Source organism: Rhipicephalus microplus, chromosome 4, assembly GCF_043290135.1.
Source record: "Rhipicephalus microplus isolate Deutch F79 chromosome 4, USDA_Rmic, whole genome shotgun sequence".
NCBI classification, from domain to species: Eukaryota; Metazoa; Arthropoda; class Arachnida; order Ixodida; family Ixodidae; genus Rhipicephalus; species Rhipicephalus microplus.
In genome coordinates, this window is record NC_134703.1 from 7,868,917 (window position 1) to 7,893,569 (window position 24,653).

The 24,653-nt window shown below is 45.3% G+C and overlaps 1 protein-coding gene across 2 annotated transcripts in view; it reads left to right on the forward strand.

Moving 5' to 3' along the window:
• LOC119171631 (uncharacterized) overlaps positions 1 to 24,653 on the forward strand; it is a 116,940-nt gene that overhangs the window by 71,214 nt on the left and 21,073 nt on the right. For both annotated transcript variants that reach the window (XM_075892129.1, XM_075892130.1), the window contains exons 6-8: positions 3,582 to 3,838; positions 4,338 to 4,430; positions 21,945 to 22,082. In XM_075892129.1, coding sequence (XP_075748244.1) covers positions 3,582 to 3,838; positions 4,338 to 4,430; positions 21,945 to 22,082 — 488 coding nt within the window. The remainder of the gene's footprint in view (positions 1 to 3,581; positions 3,839 to 4,337; positions 4,431 to 21,944; positions 22,083 to 24,653) is intronic.

Here is a 24,653-nt window from a genome sequence, read left to right on the forward strand (position 1 = left end):
GCGCCGCCCTCCAGCTATTCCGGCGACTCGCCGAGGGAGCTTGTGTCGAATTTCACTCACAAATAGCTATGTAAGCAGACGTGTCAAATTGTGTGCAATCGGATTGCCGGAACACGGTAATCATTCGAAACGTGAGCTGAATCGGACTACGTCGTGGAGGTGTACAGGAAAAGTAGCTCCACACCCGTAGCTTTCCCTTCGTTGCCACAGAAAGTTTTCACCGAGTATAGAGATGTGAACAATGATATGATGTGTGACTGTATAGAGGCCTTGAAATTCCTCGCGCTAACGCGGATAAAAACATAGAATATTAAAGTAATGCAGTGACGTGAAATACGTGCAGTTAAAGTGAATGGCGAGAGTTCGTGTTCGTAAAGCCACGGTAAGGATGTAGTCACCGCAGCCGTGACATCGGTACAGAGCTTGTGCTACGGATCACCTCAGAATACAGAGTGAAATTTATGAACCTCCTTTAAAAACGTAAATAGGGATTGGAGTTTAAAAAGTGGTTCCCTACCGATGAGAACCAGAAGGTGCAGTGGGAGCTGCTGTCGGCAGGGTAGTAAAAAGTGCTTTTTTCTTAGCGTGAAACAATTTGGCACGCCCGCGTAGGGGCAAGCTACCCTATTGTCATGAAGGCTACGCAATCGGCATGGGCACCATCAGAGTGTGCGATCCTGGACGTATGTTTCTCACTAGCTGACGTGTACACCGTGAATGATCCTCCTGTGTGAATGTTCCACTTTTCACGGGAGTACGGTGCTGTCATCAATCATCGGCAGTGTACTGCGGTGCATTACTAACTCATTATAAATAAATTCCTTCATTGATATGCTATTGCAACATTTCGTCATGTAGCACTGTAATAACAGTAATTGACCATAATATGACCTACTGCGCGCTAAGTACTAGCTGCCTCTCAACTCAGTAGGTGTTTAAATCTTTACAGTGGGTTATCACCGCTTTTTAAACGCTTTTCTTTTGGTAGAAATAAATAGAGCTCTGATTAAAAATCACTGAAGTACGTGATCAGTTTTAAAATATTCAGAGTTTTATCCTGCCACCTAAATATATGAAAATCCGGGATATGTTTCTGTTCCCGCGCTATATGGCTTCCAGTAACTTTAAACTTGTAAGAATGTATTACTAATGACAAGTGTTCACACTTTAGTAAATCCGGGCGTTCAGATGGTTCTCATCTGACCCCCCGAATCTGAAGTTTGAATGGCACTAAAAGATATTGTGTCATATCTAACATAATATTTATAAACTACACTACGGGCTGCAAGCTGTTTTTAAATAATGGATCGCCAATAGAATTTGCCACGCAGGGTCATATTGAGGAAACTCTTAAGGCTCAAGTTAAAGCTCCGGCTCCCTGTACCATTTGTTCGTATGACGAATTTCTGGCCACCCTGCCTTATTCGTGATGTTGGTTAGTATACTTTGTTCTATTACAAACGCTTGTGTGTCATTACTTTGTTTTCTACACAATTCATGTTTTACTTCCACTACAAAGCAAGCTGAAAGCCAATGTAATCTTGAAGCACTCGATATTATTTGCATCACGTATAAAAGTGGTACTGAGTGTCATCCAAATCATTACAAAACCATCGTGTTGGAATGACGTTTGCATAACAAATATTCGTGTGTTATTGTGTGGCTGTATTGCAACATGGGGTGTGCTTGTCATTACATTTATATTTTCAGTAACCTGACACACCAATAAATGCTTCTGCTATAGGTATTGTATATCCGTACCTAAGCGCTTTGCCAAGCTGGGCAGGGGTTCCATTTTTAGACGATCGCATTTTGTTGCGTCGCCATAATATAGATTTTAATGCGCACAGATAGGCCGGCTGAAGAAAAAGTGTAAACTAATTACGTCAGTCATTGCGCAACTACGAAAATCTATGTCTCAGATTACAGCCCTGGAATTCTGTGGACAAATTTGATCTGTCCTGACCAGGAGTGGTGTGTGTGTGTGTGTGTGTGTGTGTGTGTGTGTGTGTGTGTGTGTGTGTGTTTAACAATTCAGGTGAGTTGCTACTTGCAGTAGGAGCAGTTAACAAAGCAGTAGCCCTAACCCGATTAGCATGCACGTGCAGGCTCAGGCGGAAAATAGCCACCATAAAAAAGCCAATTCTAACCACATCCCATTCCACACTTGCCAAGATGCCGGCCGAGAACAATATCTGTGTGCGGTTCTGGAGTGTAATCTGGGATACGTAGCACGAAGGCAAGATAAGCACTGGTTATTAAGATATTTGCACTGAGGTGGCGTAGTCAGGCAGCAGCAGCTGCTGCTGCTGCTGCTGCTGATAATGATCCTGAGCACCTAAATTCCGCCGTTATGTGAGATTTTGTAATGACAGCACTTTAAGCCAATTTGTCAGGCAGTAGCAGCACTCCGGGACTGATTGATATGTGGGGTTTAACGTCCCAAAACCACTATATGATTATGAGAGACGCCGTAGTGGAGGGCTCCGGAAATTAAGACCACCTGGGGTTCATTAACGTGCACCCAAATCTGAGTACACGGGCCTACAACATTTCCGCCTCCATCGGAAATGCAGCCGCCGCAGCCGGGATTCGAACCCGCGCCCTGCGGGTCAGCAGCCGAGTACCTTAGCCACTAGACCACCGCGGCGGGGCAGCACTCCGGGACTACCAAACTTGCCCAATGGCGAAATTCGACAAAGCTCGAAATAGAAATCCCGTTCTACGCGCCATATTCTTCACCATCATTATCAGCACCTTCATCATGAGCTTAACTACGCTTACTGCAGGGCACACGCCTCTCCCACCCACGTTCCACCGATAAATCCTGTCCCGCGCTTTCTGCTGCCCCGTTAACCCGCAAGCTTCTTAATCTCATCTGCCTACCTGATTTTCTGTGTGTTCCTCGGGCGTTAGCCTTCTCAGCGAATCTAGTCAGTTACCCTCAATGACCAGTGGTTATCCTGCTTCTGCGTAACGCATACATCTGCGTACTACGCGTACGTCCACACAGTTGTGGCGACAGCACTATGTACGCAAGGTGTTATCACGTGACGAAGTGCTTTAAGCGCATATCCTACGGTGCAAACCTCTTATAGATCGTTGGGAATTCGAACTCGTGGAAACCAATCCCAATCGTATCTTTAGAAAAACAACGATTTGAAAATGTACCCCGCGGAGTTGTCGCTAGACGGTCAAAGGTGCATACGCTTTACAAAGGATTTCTCAAGACATGGGCGTCCTAGGTTTGTTTACTGGATATTCTTTAATGAAATGCAAAAAATATTCATTATCGAATTGATCGATTAACCACATGTACCACTAATTGGGAGTGGCTAATGTCAGCTAAAGTTGGCTAATATATTGGATAGTGTCATATAATGTTAAATTATCGTTAGTGTCGGCTAAGTAATGTTGAATGTTGGTTAGCATTGGTTACTTGTTACTGTCAGCTGTTATAGCAGAAACATTACACCAATCGATTTATTTAACTGCCTAAGACGTTTTCGGTATAACGTAGCATGAGCCATACAAGTCAACTGTCACCCAATTCCTGTCTTTCTTTATAATCATGATTGCAGTGAAGGACGCCCGAACAGGAGAGACGCTCGCCAGCGTCAAGGAGAGCTCTCAGTTGGAACAGCCCGGCCCTGGCGAGCAGCTGCACAGCGTATCACGCACGCAACTCGACGTGCCTGCACTGGGTATCCACGAAACCAAGGTCGAGGACTCCGGCAACGCCAACAACAACGCGCAGCGGCAGCTTCTGCCGGGCGCCGCCGAAAAAAAGAACTATGTTCCTTACGCCTGGAACGTACAGGAACCCGACCGTAACGACGTGAGTGTGCCGGGAGGGACACACCGCCATTTTTCACCTGATTGCACGTATCGCGTACCGTGAGCCCTTGCGATACCACAGCCCCTTGCGATACCGCAGCTGGATGAGCCGGCGGTGTTTCACTCAACGAAGGCGCTACTGGGTTCACTGTTTTAATTGCTGTGTTCACTATGAAGAGATATTATCGATGTGGCTGCCGGACAAGGCTGAAAGTAAGCAGCAGGAGTGCAGCCATGTAGTGGTACGCTAGCTCCTAAGCAGCTGTGGTGTACGTATTTTTTAACTATATTCTCGTCGAGTAAGGCTTTACATTCTCGATGGGCTGGTAGAACAAACCATTGTGCTGTAGTGAGTGGTTATAGCGTAAATGTAACCTAGATAGTTGTGTATGCCAACTTTAGTTTAAGGTATAAATATGATAATGAAAATGTGCGTCTCTCCGACTTTAAGGCTTTTGAATAATGCCAACACAATCTTTTACGTGTAAATTTTCGTGCAGTACACGCCCACAGACCTGGCGGAATACATCTTGAGGACAGGTGACGAAGAAGGAGTCGCCATGGCAGTGGAAGAGCTACTCAGACAAGGAATGGTAAGAGCCAGAAGCACACACAAAACAAACCTGGCATAATTTGCCTCACTGCAAAATATTTACCTCCAGTGAGAGGATTAGTCGTCTTTCTGTAAAGCATTGTTCACAGAGCGCAGGCCCTAAACTGGACTATCACGTTAGACGTACTGCCGGATCAGCCTGTCCAGTTTTGAGTTGAGGTTTTTACTTTTTTGAGTTGGTATGCTTTAGCGACATACTTTAAATTGTAACTATGGAACTCACCAGCGGTGAATGCTTTCACAAGTTCAATATTGTGCAGTGAAACAGCTGACAGAGCATAACCTTCGCGAAAGGTTTTGATCAAGAAAATGTCGTAAACGAGGAAAGCAATAGAAGTGCAAAAATCCTGCTCCACAAACGTACATTCAATGACTCTAGTAAGTTACTATTGAAAGAAAATTAACCCAACGTTTCTCTTAGAGCTTGAGAGCATTTCTAGGTGTAATTAAGCAAGTTTATATGAAAGCCCAGCTTATGTAGAAAAGATGGCATCATTATAAGAGACAGAGTGCGTTTATTGCGAAAGCAGTTGTATAGACACTCTCGGCAGATTTTCGTGGTCACTGTCATGTCCCGTGTATGTATTCGTCTGTACGTATAAGAGAAAAGCACGAGCAAAAACAAATAAAAAGAAAGTAACTCCAAAGCAACGCAACAGGACCCGCGAGGCCTCCCTACACCGCCTTATAAACACTACCACGGGCAATTCATGCTTAGTAACGGTGAGCTATTTATAATATCACGGGGTCATGATGAAGGCAGAAGACTTTAGATCAAAGGTGAAACTTTATTTGAGCTCAACTTGTGGCCGACAAATGAAAAGTAAGATTACAGCGACACACTAGTAATGATAGCGGCGAACAAAGCGTCGGCCGTCGATCAACCGATAAGTGGTGAAGTGCGTCGGTATCTAGCCACTTGCCATGAAATATTCTAGCGTAATCGCTGATGGCCACGTAGGTTCTAGAGTAATCTGTAATGTTAGCGAAGTTGGCGTAATCTTAACGAAATGATTTACTACAGTCTTGAAGCTTCTGGAACACTGCAGGCGTGGTTTGTACTGAGTATTACGGGCAGTGTAACGGAACGATAACAAAACTTGAGGAAGAAACGTGGCAATATACGCTATTTATAGCTGGCTGTACGCAGATTTCGAAGGCGTTTGAGAGTGTTTTTTATTTCACAATGCTCTTACACTTTGTTCTATTTTTAAAACTGCCCTGGATACACTCGTGAGAAAAGTGACCCCTCCCTGCATGCAGTTTTCCGAAATTAACTACGGGTAACTCTGGCGCGGTGGTCGTTGAGCAATAGGAACGACCACCGCGCACCGCTTCTTCGACCTGATATGCACGCGGTAAAGTCCAGGCAGTGAGTCCAGCAGAACGGCTCCGCCCATGTGTCTGTTGTAGAAATTCACTACACTACACTACAATCGTATTCCTATGATAGTTATATGTGAACCAAACGTGCAACAACCTCCTAAACTATGAGGGTATGAATCTTTCGTTTCTTCAACGTGCGAGGAACGCAGCAAGGTGGTTGTTTACATTCGCACAGATTTCACATATGTGCATCATGCAGTTCAACCGCATGATAACAATCAATATGTCTGCTTACGTGTTAAAAAGGAAAAAGTGTCATTCACACTCATTGGTGTCTACATATCACCATCCGGACGATTTGAACAAGACCGACTACGAGAAATACTGACAACAACTACGGGCCCGTGGGTTATAACTGGAGACTTCAACGCACATCACTTAATCTGGGGTAGTTCGACGATCAACGCTAAAGGAAGAAACCTCGTGTCATTCGCTTCCAAGCATGACCTATGTTTCTTAAATGATGGCAGTCCAACATACCTGCGGGGCCTTACGTACAGCAGTTGCCTCGATTTGACTCTGGTATCCAGAAACTTCCGGTCGCAAGTGCACTGGTTTTCAGACATTGAAACGCATGGGAGTGACCGCATTCCAACTTATATGCGAATAAGGGGTCTTACTAACTCCTTTCCTAAGACCACAATACGAAGAATTGATTGGTCCAAGTTTCAGCGACTCATGGAAAATACATGCCGTGAAGACCCTGACCAGAACTTGGAGGATGTCATCAAAGAGGCAATGAGGGAAGCTTCCTGTCTCCTCCCGTTCACCGGCAAGCGTTCAGATTTCGACGTTGAACTGGAAAAACTGTGCGCGCTTCGCCGAAGGGCGGAAAGAAGATACAGGCGGACGAAAGCAATATGCGACTTGAGGCTGGCACGACGCATACAGAAAAAAGTCCAACGACGTTTAGACAAACTTGAACAGGAACGCTGGAAATCATTCTGCGAATCATTGGATCCCCGAAAGCCGTTGTCACGCATCTGGAGCACTATTCGTGGCCTGCGCTCGACTCCCCAACAAAGACATCCTTTCATGGCTTTAGCCCTACATTCAGGCCACACCAAACTTGAAGTGGCAAATGAGTTTTGTACGCGAATCGCTGGTGTGTCCGCCTTGTCCGCTGGCACCATTAGGAGTGTTATTCCTGAACCCCGCATCTACGAAATGGACAATCTTTTCACTATAGAAGAACTTGACGCATCTTTGGCGGCTTCCCGACGATCATCTTCACCAGGACCCGATGGCATTACCTACGCCGCTCTAGCCAACCTTCAACAGGAGGCAAGGGGACAGTTGTGAAGCTATTACAACCACTCATGGCTGGCGGGCAATGTTCCCCAGGATTGGAAGATAAGTCGACTTGTGCCACTACTCAAAGCAGGAAAGTCACCATTTGATTTGACATCATTTCGCCCTGTTGCCCTCGCAAGTTGCGTAGGAAAAGTCATGGAAAGAATGATACTTACACGCCTAGAATGGTACCTAGAGCGCTACAACGTATACCCAAACTACATGACGGGTTTTCGGCGAGGTAGGTCATCTCTTGACAACGTGATTGATCTCACAGCATTTATCCAGCAACAGAAGAGCCTCAAGCGCATACCTCTGGCACTCTTCCTCGACGTCAAAGGGGCTTATGATAACGTAACACATAAAGCCATCCTAGACTCGTTGGAAGCTGTTGGAAACGGTGGTCGGATGTTCCAATGGATCCAGGATTATTTGACGAGAAGGTCCTTTTTTGTACAAACCTCAGATGGACCTACCACCAATTACTATACCTCCCGTGGCATCCTTCAGGGCACCGTATTAAGTCCCACTTTATTTAACCTCGTGATGGTAGGACTTCGTGAAATTTTGCCAAGTACCATCCTCATATCCATATATGCTGACGATATTTGTCTATTGACTTCGGCTGTAACTCGTCTACAAGTACGTGCAAGAGTCCAGCAGGCTGCCACCCTGACATGCTCATATCTCCGCAAGCAAGGTCTTTTTGTCTCAACGGAGAAATGTGCATTGGTTGCGTTTACTCGCAGAGCCATGACACAATACCCCGTTACCATCAATGGACAAAATATTCCATACCAGAAGAACCATCGCTTCCTGGGTGTGATTATTGACAGGGACCTTTCGTGGAGTGCCCACTGCAATTACCCGAAGAGAAGGCTAACTTCCATCGTCCATATAATGCGGTTCCTCTGCGGAAAATCTTGGGGCGCATCGATAAGGTCAATGATGCAGCTATACAGGGCACTGTTTCTGGGATTTTTGCGCTACAGCTTGCCGTTACTGGCAAGTACGTGCAAGACGAACATCCGCACTCTCGAAAGTCTGCAAGGACAAGCACTACGCGCGTGCTTAGGATTGCCGCGATGCACCTCAACCTACGGGGCAATTATGATCGCAAGAGAGCATCCAATTCGAACATACATCACCACTGACAATATGAGAGCCCACATAAGACACCTCTGCCGAGTTCCTGGTCACCATGTTGCAGTGTTGCCACTTCAAAGACCACACGCGATGTTTTCAAAGATTATTTCTGCCCATAGAGAATGCCTTCCTTTTGGCTTCACTCCAGCAACAAGACCAGCGTCACCCCCGTGGTGCCTACAACAACCACAGGTGTGCCTCACTATTCCGGGAATAACGAACAAGAGCCATCACTCAACAGTGGTCCTACGACAGGTGACATTGTCGCTACTCAACGAAAAATACGGCCAGAGGACCCACATTTACACCGATGGATCGGTCTCGGCTGACAGCTCCACAGGTGCTGTTGTCATCCCGGAGTACCAGGCCACTATAAAGCTCAAACAGTCGCATAGGACAACATCCACAGTAGCGGAGCTTGCCGCCTTACGTGCTGCTATACTTTATATCGCGGAAGCCCGACCTGAAAAATGGGCTGTGTTCTGCAACTCCAAGGCATCCCTTCAGAGCTTGCAATCAGCTTTACGACAGAGGGAGCATCAACAACTAGTGAATGAAATAAGAGAAGTGATTCACGGAGTTCTATCGAAAGGACATGACTTGGTGTTCCAGTGGTTACCGGGACATTGTGGTATTGTCGGTAATGACCTTGCTGATAATGCTGCCCGATCCGCCCACGCGGACGCCCAGACAACCCCAATTCCATTGTCGAGAGCCGACGCTGCAAGGGGCCTTCACTCGTTCGCTAACACCATGTCGGAAACTTGGCTGAGTGACCCCAGTGTCAGGAACCGCCGCCTACACAAATTGGACCCATCGAGAAAGCTTCAAGTTCTATCAGACCTCTCCCGCCAGGATGCAACTTTACTGTGCCGCCTGTGGTTAGGAGTAGCTTTTACAAAGGCGTACTCCTTTCGCATAGGAATGGCGGATAGCTCCCGATGTGAATCGTGCGACACTGACGATACAATAGAACATCTACTGTGTTCATGTGAACGTTTTGCGAGCGAACGCAACTTGCTACGCGAAACGTTAGAGACACTAGACAGTAGACCTTTTTCCGAAGAGAAGATACTTGGCTCATGGCTCTACGCGTCGCTGGCCAGCAAAGCGACGCGGGCATTGCTAAGTTTTCTAAAGACGACCGGACTACGCGACCGCTTATAAGCGTGCAATGGACAAGGTCACATCTACACACACGTTGCCCTTCACTTCTCTCTCTTCTCCTTTAATCCCCTCACCCCTTTTCCCAGTGCAGGGTAGCAAACCGGACGTGCGTCTGGTTGACCTCCCTACCTTTCATTTCTTCCCTTCCTCCTCCTCCTCCTCCTGCTCCACTACACTGGAGCAATCATTCTAACGAAACTTTTTGGCTAAGGTAAAACAGTACTTAGTCTTTTTGGACAGGATGCCTCCCGACAAAGGTCGACAGGAATGATACGGCGCGGTTATCGTACTAATGCACACACGGTAACTCCATATCACCTATCATGGTTTTGAGTTCCTTTGAAGCACCACATTCTTTACATTTCAGTTTCTTTTCGCTTTTCTGGCAGCAGTTTGGTAGACGATTAGTCCTCACCGTACCGAGCGACGAAATTCTATCTCTGAAAAAGTGACCTGTGAGGACGTGGACGCATTCGTCGCTCTGCCATGCTACACATTCATCTCATAACACCTGTATTCCTTTCTACGCAATTTCCTACTAACTGCAGCATTGTGAATGCTAGTTTGCAGTGCTCATCCGCAGTTTTGGAGGAAGTTTAATAATTGAAGCTCGAAGGCTACGCATTACATAAATTTCTTTTGCATTTTACTGGACAAATTTTGTCTATCACGTTAATACTGTGCCAAATTTGGCACACAGTAGTATCTGGTTCTCTGGTGTACTTGCGGAGAAAATTCAGAGAACTAATAATGGGCTTAAATATATATGAGACCATAAAACATGCTGAAATCATTTTTATATGTTTTCGAGGTGACAACATTCATAGAAAAAAAAAACAATTTCCCATGCTTGCCTCCTCCGAGTTGCACATCGAATCCCAAAATGCACTTGCCTCTGTTTCGCTTATCGTTCAGATATATGGAATCACTTGCCCACCATAAAAGCGCATTATTATGAGAATTATTCCGACAGTATCATAATCTTAACTGGATAGCCCACATCTGCAAGAAAAAACGGTAAATGGTATGTGCAAAATATGGGACACTTTGCAATAGAGGGTTATTAACATAAAAACAGCAACCTGGACTCGGTTTAACCGATTTTATCACGTGATACCACTCAACTAGGCTGGATTAGATTCGGCTACGCTTACATTAACTTAACTAGGCTCATTTAAAATCAGCTTTCCTAACGCGAGAACTGAGGCAAGCTGAGCAGAGAAAATTAAATTTTTTGTGCTTGGCTTGATCATGTTTTGCGAGGCTGGCTATGATTAGTTATGAATCAACTGGCATAAATAACCTCACAATCCCGGTGCTGGAAGCGGCACTGTTGCAGCCTCTATGTTGAAAAAAAAAGACACAAATGCGATGGATCAAAGACAGTGACAGCCAGTTGTCGTTTCGAGTACGGGTGCGTCGGAGAGAGTGACATGAGAAGCCAACTGATACGACGGGACGCGCATGCGCACCGCAGCAGGAGTCTCGTCGCCAGATAGCGCATCCATGCCATCGGTCGGCCACGCGATCCCTTGATGTGCACACTCACGCCTGTACGTAAAGTCTGTGTCTCTCTGTAACCGTTCGTGATGTGGAACAAAAAAAAAAGAAGAAAAGGACGCTGGGCTTAGCTTGAATCAGACGCCACGACGTGGTAGGAGACGCAGAGGGGTCACACTCCTCACGCCGTGTTTTTTTAAGAAAAAATTAAGAGCGTCGGGTGTTCAGCACATGGATCAAACAAAAAGACGTAAGAACAGTGACTGTGTTAGTTTGGTTTTTTTCCTGTGCATGCCTTCGCGTTTGTTTTCGAGCATCCGTCTTTTCTCCTCAGCGGCTTGCTGCAAGTTTAGAGTCTTGCTTGTCGTTCTTCGAATTACACTCCAATATCTTGCTATCTCGTTTATTGTTTCGCTATTGCAGCAGAACAAACTAACTTCCTGTTTGCTTCGTTCATTAGGCAACAATCAGCCTCTTGTTTCTGGATTGTCCCCTATTCTCTCAGCATATGAGACATCTAGGCTACAAACTGAAATATTCAGTGTTCTGCTTGTTCGTTTTTGTTGTCCTTGTCCAGGTGGGCGTATACTATTTTCGATATTTTTTCCTTTACCAACTACCTCCAACCCAGGCTCCGATTCGCTGCAAACTGAAATCATTCTGAGCGGTAAAATATCATTGCCAGGAATATGCGCTCAAAACGTTTCGAACTATTTCACGCACATTTTTTCCCCTTCGTTCTTTATATCTCTCATTTGTCTCCATTCAGTACGCGCTTCTGTCTGCGTTCGTTCAAACATATCTTTGCAAGAAATACAGGGTAATCGCACGAAATATTGTTTGTCAAAAAGGGGCCAAGGAGTTCTCGCCGTTGAAACGTCATGAAACAGCACAGCATTCTTGTAGCCTACACTATGGTTTGTTCAGACAGGACCGCTCTTGGTTTAGTGATAATTTTGAGGCTTGAAACTTGTACATATATTAAGCACCCTAATTGTTTTGCGAAAGCGTGTACTATCAGCGTCAAATGAAACCGAACAGCGGCAAGTCTTCGCTATTGTGCGCGCTGTCCACTTATCACTACGAACAGGCACGCATATATGCGCAAAGCTGCCGAACAGGATTCATGCGCCTGTCAATGTTGATAAGTGTACGGGACGCACTACACTATCGCAAAAGCTTTCCGCTGTTCGGGTTTCATTTGACGCTGATAGTACAATCGATTGGGCCAATGAAATCACATATGGGCTCCGAACAAAAACATATCATCCGTTTTCTCTGAGGCCTAAAATTTTATACAAGAGGCAGGTGCAAAATAATGAAAAAGAATCATAACACTACCAATGAAGTGTTATCGACTGATGACATAGAGTGGCATAAAAATTAAGAGTGGTCTCTCTCGCCAAAAGCGGCGGCGCTACGCAGCTTCACACCAGCCTTAAGATGGCAACGCATCACTCATTGCTTTCAAGGAGACGCGCGTCCTATACAGTACATTTTCTAGTGCATTTCACGTGTAAGTACATGTCTTTACGATTGAGATTGTGTCATTCACTAGTATAATAATTCTAATCGCTATAAAATGGCCTCTGAGACATCCTTTTCTGCATTCTCCCATTTCTGAGGCTGCAAAAGTTGCCAACGACCAGTTAGAGTGCTGCGAACCCAAATCTCCCACAGGGGCCTATGGGAGTGTTCTCTCTTAGCTTTTCATAGATTACTCTATGCTGACGTTATAAAAAAGAGGTTTGTTGTAGACACAGCAAGAAAGAGTACACATGTGCAGTAACATAATGTAGGCTATGAATAACGTCATCGGTGCTGTTGCTTTCAATAATTATCAATACTGTAAGTGCAGTCGAAGCAAGCGTGTATACACTCAGCGGAAAATTTCAAAACATCCATTCTGGTGAAGCGGTGATTCCACAGCGGTAGCACAGCTACACCACTTTGTCAGGTTTGTTCTTCCACTGTTCGTTCCATAACGAACGTAAACCAAACTGTCCAGTGAAGAACACACGTTCGAAACATTGCTCCCGTTTTCAACTCATGAATATCCCATTGAATATGAATGGCTTGTGAATCCACTGATGCTCACGATTTTATTTTTTTCTGGAATACTCATTCTCTTGTTGTGGAGCTTCATCAAGCTCTTGCTTTGTAGTATCATTCGTTTTCAATAATGCGTCTAAAGTAAGCGGGAAAAGATTAGTTTGAGCGAGTTGGTTTTGGCCAACCGTGTTTTTAATAAAAAAAGCAAATGATTGATTGCCTGAAGTACGTTGATGCAAGCGCTGTACACCTCCTAAAAGGAGACCACGAAAAGACCTACCAGTTTGGAGATTCGTACGTGTATCTTTCACAGCATTAACCATGATGATAATAACGGTGTTGCGAGCGCGAAAGGACAAAACGAACGCATTGAAAGGTGCCCCACAGGCGCTACCAATAAGTGTGTTCTGTAAGGAAAAATAAACGCAGCTTTGACTCCCACAAACACTCATACAACCACTCACTCGCCCACCTGAGAAACACACACGCCACAGAGCGCTCGCTACCTACTGTCTATTGCGCCTAAAGGACCGTCCTATATATGGAGAGCAAAATGCGTAAAGGCAGTGGTCAACAAAGGTACGCATGTGCAAACATTCAACAAGCGATACAAGAAGCGCCACCACCGAGCAAGGTAAATAAATAACTTTTTTTGAGAAAAAGAAACGTTTGATGTAACACCAAAGACGGCTCGCCAACACAATAATGCTTACTTTTTTTCAAGAAAATATGCCTCCGATGGCAGACGTGCAGATGATTTCAAGCTTCTTGCGAGAAGCTGCGTTCCCGTGACTCGTGGTTCACATGTGCCACAAGATGCGCGTACTTATCCTTTGTCTTCTACTTATTTGTTACCTTGTTTGGTGGTGGCGCTTCTTGTAGCGCTTGTTGAATGCTTTCCACGTGCGTTCCTTTGTTGATCATCATGTTTGCGCATTTTTGTTACATATACAAAAAGGCGAATTGGTAGTGAGAGTCAACAGTTGGTGGTGAGCGCTGTGTGTCGCGTGTGTTTTTCGGGTGGATGAGTGAGTGATTGTATGACTTTTTGTGTGAGTCGAAGTTGCACCTATTTTCTTACAATATGACGGATAATCAGCTGGCCCAGCAACAAGTTTTATTGGACGAAGTTGCTTCTGGGTGATTCCACGTGATATCGACATGAGTCCGAAAGTTTATACTTAGAATTTGGTTGTTTATTTTGTACTTTGCTCACATACCACCCCGTAGCCCAGAGAGAACTTCGTTTATCTATTAAATGCATAATTGAGGAGAAAAAATATTGACCCTGTTTTGGACAGAGGGACGAATTTTGTCCCTTGTCATTCTCGAAAGTTAACGATGATAGAAAAACATGAATATCAACGTAACGACGGTGATCTTTCTTTCTAATATATATACGCGTAATGAAGTGTGAATCGGCATTGTTTGAAGCTTGTGGGATGAAGCAAACTGTTTTTTTTTTCAAATGGCTGAACTGGTGACGTTTTTTTCAAAAGTTGCTGTATTTGAGATTTTTTCTTCCTAAGCTAAATAGGTTTGTGTTTCATAACATGGTGACCTATTACAAAAAAATGTTCACAATATTGCCTGTCAGTACTGTTGCTGTACTTTAAACATATTTTTATAAATGACCTCAAGCTTTCGTCGGCAGTAGAGCCTATTGAAAAATGAATATTGTAAACACTCCATCTTCAATTTTTCTCAATATCTCACAAAAAGACTACTGTAGGTCATGAAAAAATATATTAAAAAGCTTGTTGCATTGTTTTATTTGCAACGACAATGCTACGGGTAGATGTTCCAGCTTTTCTAGGATGCACTTGGGCAATAAAAATATGAGAAATCTGGCTAAAGGAAGAGGGGCCTCAGCTTCTGAGTCGTTTGAACAGGACCATACTTACAAAGAAAGAGCAGATTTAGCACTTTGAGGAATACATTTCTGTAAAGGCGATTCTTGTGCGCTTCCTCAGCTTTAATTCCGTATGAGCAATGCATAATGACACATTATAAGGTGCTCCGTACATATTTGCCAACAACGCGATGAATTAAAATGCTCCAACACCAGCGTAGTACCATGGAAGATAACACATGGACACTTGAGATGGCCTCCTCATCTCCTCTTAGTCTCAGGAATATCCCCTCTTAAGCTGAGAGAGAGAGAGAGAGAGAGAGAGAGAGATAAAGATACAAGGAAAGGCAGGGAGGTTAACCAGACGCACATCCGGTTTGCTACCCTGCACTGGGGAAGGGATAAAGGGGAGAAAAGAGGTTGCAGAAAGATGAGAAGGTACGCACAATCACGAGCACACTCGGGGAGCACACACAGTTTACAGGCGGTCGCTCAGGTTTGTTGACTTAAGGTAAAGTAGCAGTGCTTTAGTTGCTTTCTGCGCAACTGAAGCAGATGCCCAAGGTCCTAGTATCTTCTGCACACAAAATGGTCCGGGGTCAAGTCGATTCAAAACCGTCCGTAGCTGGCATCGCTGTGTGTCGTAGCAAGCGCAGCTGCACAGGACGTGTTCGATGGTCTCTTCATCTCCGCAGTAGTCGCATGTAGAAGTGTCTGCCATACCAATGCGAAAGGAGTACACCTTTGTGAATGCAACACCCAACCAAAGGCGGCATAACAGTGTCGCATCGGAGCGGGAAAGTTGTGATGGTAGCTTTAGCTTGAGCGAAGGATCCAGTTCATAATATTGACACCTTTGGAAGCTGGTAGACGACCAGAACGTGCGTGTGAGATCTCGAGCCAGCAGGTAAAGTTGTCTTGCTGCATCATTCCTTCATAGAGGAATCGGGACTACACGGGTTTCTTCATGGGCTGAGCGGGCTGCATCATCGGCTAATTGATTTCCGGTAATACCGATATGTCCAGGCAGCCATTGATATATAATATCATGCCCTCGTGCTAGAGCTTCATGATGGCAATGTCTTATTTCTTGTACCAGTTGGTCATGGCTCCTCCTATGCATGGCAGACTGCAAACTCTGAAGCGCTGCCTTCGAATCACAGAATATGACCCATTTTCCTGGACGTTCTTGAACGAGATATTGTAAAGCAGCCCTTATAGCAGCAAGCTCTGATGCCGTAGATGTAGTCATATGCGACAACTTAAACTTGATTGTCATTTCTGCAGCCGGAATTACAGCGGCACCTGATGAGCTGCTGGATGAGACGGACCCATCAGTGTATATCTGCGTTCGGTCTAAGTACAACTCATATAATAATAGCAGTGTTGCTTGCTTCAATGCTACTCTGGAGTGACTGCTTTTCTTTTTGATTCCCGGAATTTCTAGATGTACTTGCGGCTGGTCGAGGCACCACAAAGGGCATGCCGTTCTCGCAGCTGGCGTATATCCTGATGGAATGCTGTTTAGGTGCTTGGCTATGACGTCTGAAAACGTAGCACGTGGTCTTCCGGAAGGTAGAAGGGCCAAGTGGTGGTCGGGAACACGGCTAGCATGTCGAATGTGCGCTCTGAGGCAATCCACAACTATATATGTCCTGACCGGATGGTCTTTGGCAAGCATGATTGTGGCATAAGTAGAAGCGCATCGGGGCAGTCCTAGGCAGATACGCAGTGCCTGACCCTGCAAACTCTCCAATGAATGAGTATTCGATTTGCAAGTGTTAGTCAGTACCGGCAAGCTGTAGCGCAATAGACCCAGAAATAGGGCCCTGTAGAGCTGTAGCATGGAGGCCACAGAAGTTCCCCATGCTTTACCGCACAAGAATTTCATGATATGCACAATAGATAGCAGTCTCTTCTTCAAGTACGCACAATGTGGGCTGCACGAAAGACTTCTGTCGATTATTATGCCCAGGAAACGATGCGTCCGTGCATATTTGACACTATGCCCATTGATGTAAACAGGGTATGGCGTCATTGGTTTGCGTGTAAACGCCATCAACGGGCACTTCACAGTTGATATATTTAGGCCTTGTTTCTGAAGGTAGGCTGTTGTGAGGGTTGCTGCCCGCTGTATTCGTGCACGCACCTGAGGGCGAGTAATTGCAGCACTCCAGAGGCAAATATCATCGGCGTATATGGATAGGCACACCGACTTTGGCAGAACCTTCACCAGTCCAATGAGGGCCACATTGAACAATGTGGGGCTTAAAACACCTCCCTGAGGTACTCCGCAGTAGGTGTAATGTTGGGCAGTTGTACCCTCATATGTTTGTACAAAGAAACCCCTGCCAGTTGTATAATCTTTTATCCATTGAAACATTCGTCCACCAATGCCCATTGCTGCGAGAGAATTGAGGATGGCATCGTGAGCTACATTATCATATGCACCCTTCACGTCAAGAAAGAGTGCCACTGATATGCGCTTGCGACTTTTTTCTTGTTGAACAAATGTCGATAAATCAAGGACACAGTCAATGGAGGAACGGCCCCGACGAAAGCCTGCCATGCAAGAAGGGTATTTGGTGTATCGTTCCAAGTACCACTCGAGACGAAATAGAACCATTCTTTCCATCACTTTTCCGAGGCAGCTTGCGAGGGCAATAGGGCGATACGCTGTCAAGTCCAATGGTGATTTTCCCGATTTCAAAAGTGGTATTAATGGACTAATTTTCCATTCTCGGGCAACACTGCCGCTGAGCCAGGAGTTGTTGAAGCATGTTAAAAGTTCTTTTCTAGCTTTTTGTCCAAGGTGTCCCAACGCACTATAAGTAATACCATCAGGACCTGGCGATGACATGCGCTTAGAAGCGACTAACGCACCTTCCAGTTCTTCCATGGTGAACGGAATGTCCATTTCTGGTAATCGCGTCTCAGGAACGATCACGGCGTCGATGCTCTCGTTCATAATATTCCCGGCAACTCTCGTGCAAAATTCTTCAGCCACCTCGAGTTCTGTTTTTCCATGATGGAGTGCCAAAGCTTTAAAAGGGTGCCGTTGTTGTGGAGAGGAGCGAAGACCACGAACTGTTCTCCAGATATATGACAGCGGTTTATGAGGGTCTAGAGATTCGCAGAATGCTTTCCAGCGTTCGCTCTCCAGTTTGTAAATGCGTCGTTGAATCTTTTTCTGGAGCCGCCTTGCTTCCCTCAGATCGTAAATTGATCTTGTGCGTCTGTATCGTCGTTCAGCACGCCTTCGTATAGCTCGTAATTTTTCCAGTTCGATGTCAAACTGTGTTACTTTAGACGAAAATGGTAATTTACATTTGGACGCTTGCATAGCTTCCACTATGGTATTTTCCAGGCTGCAGGCGAGGCCTTCTTGGCAAGCGTTCTCAACACGCGATGCAAACATCGACCAGTCAGTGCCAATTGCAACACCGGAAGAGAATTTTTTTATGATACCATCGATCGTCACGTAGGTGGGTATGTGATCACTCCCATGAGTCTCAATATCGCAAAACCACTTAACTTTGTGAGAGAAGCACCGTGACACCAATGTCAGGTCAAGGCAACTGCCATACGTGAGACCCCGCAGATATGTGGGGGTACCATCGTTCATGATGGAAAGGTCGTAATCGGAAGCGAATGTAACAATGTTCCGGCCCCTGGCATTCATCCTAGTGCTCCCCCAAAGCATGTGATGGGCGTTGAAGTCACCGGTGATGATCCAAGGCCCATCGGTTCTCATTAGGATGTCTTTTAATCTGTCGCAGTCAAATCGCGATGACGGAGATATGTATCCACCAATAAGCGTGAACGAAACTGCATTCTTCTTCACACGAAGACACACGTACTGATTGTCGTCATTTGAACTTATTGGGTGCGAAAGATAAGTCAAGTCTGTGCGAATGTAAACAATTACTTTGCTTCGTTCTTCGCAAGCGGCTGAACAAAAAGCTTCATAACCGGACAATCTATAAGGCGTTGATACGTTTGGTTCACATATGACAAGTATAGGGAATTGATTGGCCCGAACAAATTGGCGAAAGTCCGAGATACGGGACTTCATGCCTCTAGCATTCCACTGAAAAATCGACGCACTTTTAACTTCAGTGCGGAAGTGGAGATTTTGTTGAGCCATTGTGCTTATACGAAGTTAGCAAGAACTGGATTCAGTGCATCCAGTATTTGCAGTGCACTCTTAGCAGACGGAGATTGTATGCTGGTCAGTAGCGTGCGAATCGTGGCAATTAATGATTGCACGATTGCAGCCACTTGCCTGTCTTGGTTGGAAAGATCTCGAACCGGGACGATTGCAGTCACTTGCCTGTCTTGGTTGGAAAGATCTCGAACCGGCAGTGCGGACTGGCCGTCATGAAGCTCCTTCGGTTCGCTTGATGCTGCTTCCCTTTGAAGTGCAGGCCACTCTGTCGCAGTTAGGGTATGCTCACTGGCTTTGTCCTTTACAGCCTTTCCCACGGCATGTGGTCTGGGAGGCAAAGGAGGTGGTACTGATGAGGGATCTGGCAAACGTGTCGAGGAGGTAGCGGGCGTCCTCGAAGACCGACGTCGACGTGAACGACGCCTTCTGACTTTAGCTGCGGCTTCTCGATGAGATGAGTGATCGCGCACCATCTCCTTCAAGATGGCAATTTCCTTCTGAATCCGCGGGCAGTCCTTCGATGTGGCTTCATGGGATCCATTGCAATTAGAGCATTTCTTGACAGTTGCGACGCACTTGTCCGCTTCATGGTGCTCGGCGCAGCGGTGGCATACCAATGAATTCTCGCAGACGCTGCTCACATGTCCAAGTTTCATGCATTTACGGCACTGGAGAGGCTTTGGAATGAAAGGCCGCACAGCATGTCTGAAGTACCCCACCTTCACATGAGAGGGGAGTGATGTGCTCTTAAACGCAATCTTCACACAGCGAGACTTGCCTAGCCGGGTGACATCAACAATGGGAGTATCAGTTGTTGACTTGACAAGAAGTTGTAAGTCCTTATTGGAAATAGCGACATCAATGTCGTAGATGACGCCGGTTACTACATCACATCCCAAGGGAACATGAGAGCGCACCTGGTTGCCGTCCAAGTCAGTTACACTGCGCAGAACGCCCAACGCACTTGCGTGCAAAACGTCCACAGCCAGTATATTCTTTCTGGCGTTCACTCTTATGTCCGTGATCTCATTTGGCACGAGCGTTTCCAGAGACCTCGACACAGACTGTCTGTTAAGGCGTTTCATGCTGACGGTAGGAAGTGCAGGCAGAAACAGGATGGTATAAGTGTTCGATTTTGGCGCTTCACTTACAGTTTGAATAGTTGAGGATGAGGATGTCCTCATGTTCCTTCTCTTCGCGTTGCGGCTCAGCACAGGTTGGAAACCGTCATCTGAGAAGTCCTCACTGCTGAGATAGTAAGCATGAGTATCTTCACTGTCGCTGTCGCTCGCTTGTCCCATCCGCTTCCTGGAGGCGGTCGCCGCTGACGCCGCTGGTGCCGGCAGGCGCCCGGGGTGGTCTACTTCCATCCCCTCCAAGGGAGCAGCGGAAACTGATCAACAGACTTAAATTACAACTGAAATACGCCGGAGTTAGCAGAAGCAGCTCCTATTCAAAACACACTTCTTCGTCTTCTCCTTAAGCTGAGAAATGCGTTGAACAAAAGCCATGGTGTGCTCAAAACGGTGCACTTTTTTTTTTCAGGAGACTTACACCAGTGCTTGACAATAACAAAGCAGCACGATTATTGGTATTGTTAGGTGAGGTTGACCAAACGCACCGAAAACGTAGGCAGGCAACACGTGGCAACAATATGCACTAAAACAATCTTAAAGTAAGGAATAGTTTCTAGGTCATCTGCATTTGCATAGAGCAATTCGACATTCTTCAGCCACACGGTCATCTACACTACGATTTAAGATGCCAGCTCAATCACTCCCAAGCTCTTTGGTGGGAGAGTGAGGATTCGTGCTTTGCTAGGCTTTGCTAAACTATGTTCCGTTAAAACTAGATTTGTTAGTGTTTTCTATGGTTGCAACCCTCTGATATCATGGATTGCCTACAACAGGGGGTGCGCATGACATTGTTGAGCAGGCGACCAGGGAAGGAAGCGCTAAACCGTGTTCAGGTTAAATAGGTTGCAGCAGCGTTACTAAATTTCTATATTCATTATGTTCGGCGGTTCCTTTCGCGAGCTTATTCCATATACGTATACTGAACCAAAACGTTAAACGCAGAGGACTGTATACTAAATAGCTGCCTCATAACTGAGGTGAGTAAAAAGGGGGAGAATAGGTTGGGGTTCTCAAGCCTCAGCTTAAAAGGGCAAATTTGGGTAATTTCAATATTAATTTTTCAATAAGCTTTATGGTCAACGAAGTATAAAGTTTCAGGCCATTTATGAAAAACATCTGTTTAAGCACAGCAATGGTATTGACAGGAACTATTCTAAACATTGTGTTGTAATAGGTCACCAAGTTATACAACACTAACTGATTTAGCTTAGGAGGGAAAAAAACCTAATTATATTAACTTCTAAAAAATTCCCCCTGTTCAAACATTTTTGAAAAACAGTTTGCTTCAGCCCTTAGGCTTCAAACAACACTGCTTCACTTTTAATTGCGCGTAAATTAATTGGAAAAAAATCATCTTCGTCAAAGTAATATCTGTGTTTTTATATCATCGTTAACTTTCGAGAATGACAAGGGAAGAAATTGGTTTCTCTGTACAGAATAAGATTATTATTTTTTCCTCCTAAATTATGCAGTTTATAAAAAACGAAGTTCACTGTCGGGCTATTGGGTGGTATGTGTACAAAATTTAAAATAAACAATGAAACCTAAAATATCATCTTTTGGACCCGCGTCGATCTTTCGCGGTATCTCCCTTATTTGGTGCCTGTGGTATGTCTTTCTGCGTGTGCGTTTTGTGCTTTTGTGCTATTATATGATTATTAGATTATTAGCAAGCAGAAAATAGCTCACAAACAAGTCCTTCTACAGAACATTACCAACGAACTCAGATATGCTTCATGTAAGCTAATACTGATTGATTGATCGACTCATTGACTGATTGATACTGTGTCGCAGATGACGCGCGAGGAGGCGATCGTGTACCTGCAGGACGTGAAGACCGAGATGTCCTATATCCACGCCCAGCAGGAGAAGTTGCGCAAGATCCAAGAGCTGCGTGAGGCAATCAGCATGAAGAAGAAGGACGAGTTCAAGGTAGCCTCGAGACGCGCAGTTCACTCAGAGCATTGCTCCTCTGCCACAGCAATGACGCCCGCATTGCGCATCTTCGTGCACAATCTCAAATTTTTACAGGGCTCAAAATAACTGAAGACCTGCAGAACATGTATCAAAATCTTAAAGGGCGCTACATGTTTCGGACAACATAGGTCTGCATGTTTGCTTTTATTCCCTGTTCTTTATCAAGATTGTTGCTGCTGGCGTACCCAGGAAAATAGGAAAGGGAAACAGCCTCCCAAAAAGTTTGAATTTTGCATACCTGCAAAGACACGCATGATCGCGCCTAACGTATAAGCTTGAACCCCCTTGCAGCACAAAAAAAAAGCAGATCTCGCTGCGCTCCTGGTTAGCGTGGTAAAAGTGATAATTATCTTCATTTTTTTGCTCCGCGCTATCACTGCACCTCTTGACAGTTAGAGTCTGCTGAGGTAGCGATTGATTGACATGTGGGGTTTAATGTTCAAAACCACGATATAGTATTGATCGACGTTGTAGTGCAGTGCTTCAGAAATATCGACCACCTGAGGTTCCTTGACGTGCACCCAAATCTGAACACACGGACCTACAGCATTTTCGCCTCAATCGAAAGTTCTGCTGCCACAGCCGGGATTCGATCCCGCGACCTGCGGGTCAGCAGAACTGTAGCTTAGCCCCTAGACCACCATGGCGGGACAGATGAGGTAGCATGGACTACAGATTCGCATAGGAAAATTCTAGGCAAGTGTGCATTGCATACGCAGCTATGTATTGACGTGTAAACCAATGACAGTAATATTTTGCAGTTATAAAATTGGTGTTTGCTGTAATAAATAATCTATTGCTTTTTTGGGTGCTAGTAACATTTCACTGTTATGAACTGCCACAATACAGTATTCCAGCACGAAAGTGTTTTATGTCGGGGCACACCAAGATTTCAGTGATGTCTAAAAAATGTACGTGATCAGATTTCAAAGAAGTAATTTTCACCAGTGGGCATCAAACCTACGACCTCTCGGCCCGTAGCAGCAGATGCCGAGCGTGCTATCCACTGTGTCACGGTCACAAACTGGTTTTCAAACGTGCATTTTATATCATTCACGTTCATCACACGGCGTTCTTTGTCAGCAGGATGGTGTCGCCTTCTTGGACCAACAAAGTAATTCTTCCTTACTGTGGCCTATGCGATAAGCCCCTGCAACTCTTGAAACCCCTCGCAGCTTCTATGGAAAGCGCGGAAGTTTCAGTTGGCAGTGCAATTTTGTCAACGACTTAATGCACCGCAGGGTGGCGACCTTAGGACAAGCGTCGCAAAGCGTTGGCATAGCGTCGGCCTTGCTCATAACGTCCATCCAAACCAAAAGCACCTCTTGGCTCTGGTTTCACGCTGCTCGCTTACGCTGTGAAACCCCTGAATTTACGCTCAACCCGTGAAAAATTGCGGCCAGGCTACAGGCGCAACACGACCCGCTTAGCTTTTCCCTCTAGCCCGACGTGGTATTCAATAGACAGTGGCTTTAGCCGAAGTTCTGCGTCGCAGCAGCGACGCGCTTCGGAACATTAGGCTTCTTTCCGTGATTACTCTGTGGCCATTAACATCCACAGCTAGGAGAACGGTTTGTTCAATCATTAAAGAGGCACCGCCAAGCGTCAACGTGGCGCATCCACGTTACATATTGTGCAAGCTCTCTTATATCAATGTACAGTAAACATTCATTTACCTCTGTTTGTTACACATTCATGTTACACCGATTCCTATGTTTGTGGGATCACCCGCCGTGGTGGCTAAGGTACCCGGCTGCTGACCCACCGGTTGCAGGATTCGATCCCGGCTGTGGCGGCAGCATTTTCGATGGAGGCGGAAATACTGTAGGGCCGTGTACTCAACATTGGGTGCACGTTAAAGAACCCCAGGTGGTTGAAATCTTCGGAGTCCTCTACTACGGCGTTTCTCATATGGCGGTTTTAGGACGTCATTGGCCACATATTATTTATGTTCGCGGGAACAATTATGATGTTTAGAGCATTGCTGATTACTTTCACAATTCAGTCTGGCTCAAATTCCACACGTCCGCTTTTTTATGGCATCAAATAGTGAACGAAAATTCTTTTAAAAATAACAAATACAAATTATTCTGATCGTCAAGCCTCAAGTGTGTAAACTTGAATGAAAGTCTCCGTGATTTCAATGTATACGTACGTATGCTGTAAATATCGTGTACGTGAGTTAGTGCACAAACGGCGTAATTCTGCTGATTTCAAAGTAAATTCATTATTTCCACAAGTAACGATAACACAATGTCCTTGTTGCTGGACAGCTGTATTTTGTGGTGTAATTAAATTATACGTTAAAGAAAGTTAGAAAGGTAATAATTATGTATATAATAAGTTAATAACAATTAAGAAGTAATTTTACCATATCTGCTGCAGAAGATCTACTAGAGAAGCCAAGAGGCATTTTTGTGCTCACGTCGATCTTTTTGCCTAATACGCAGTGGCTAACTTGAACACCTCAGCGATGCGAAAGCTTGCAGTGTCTTTCTTTCATCTGTGCTGCGCATGCCATGCAGC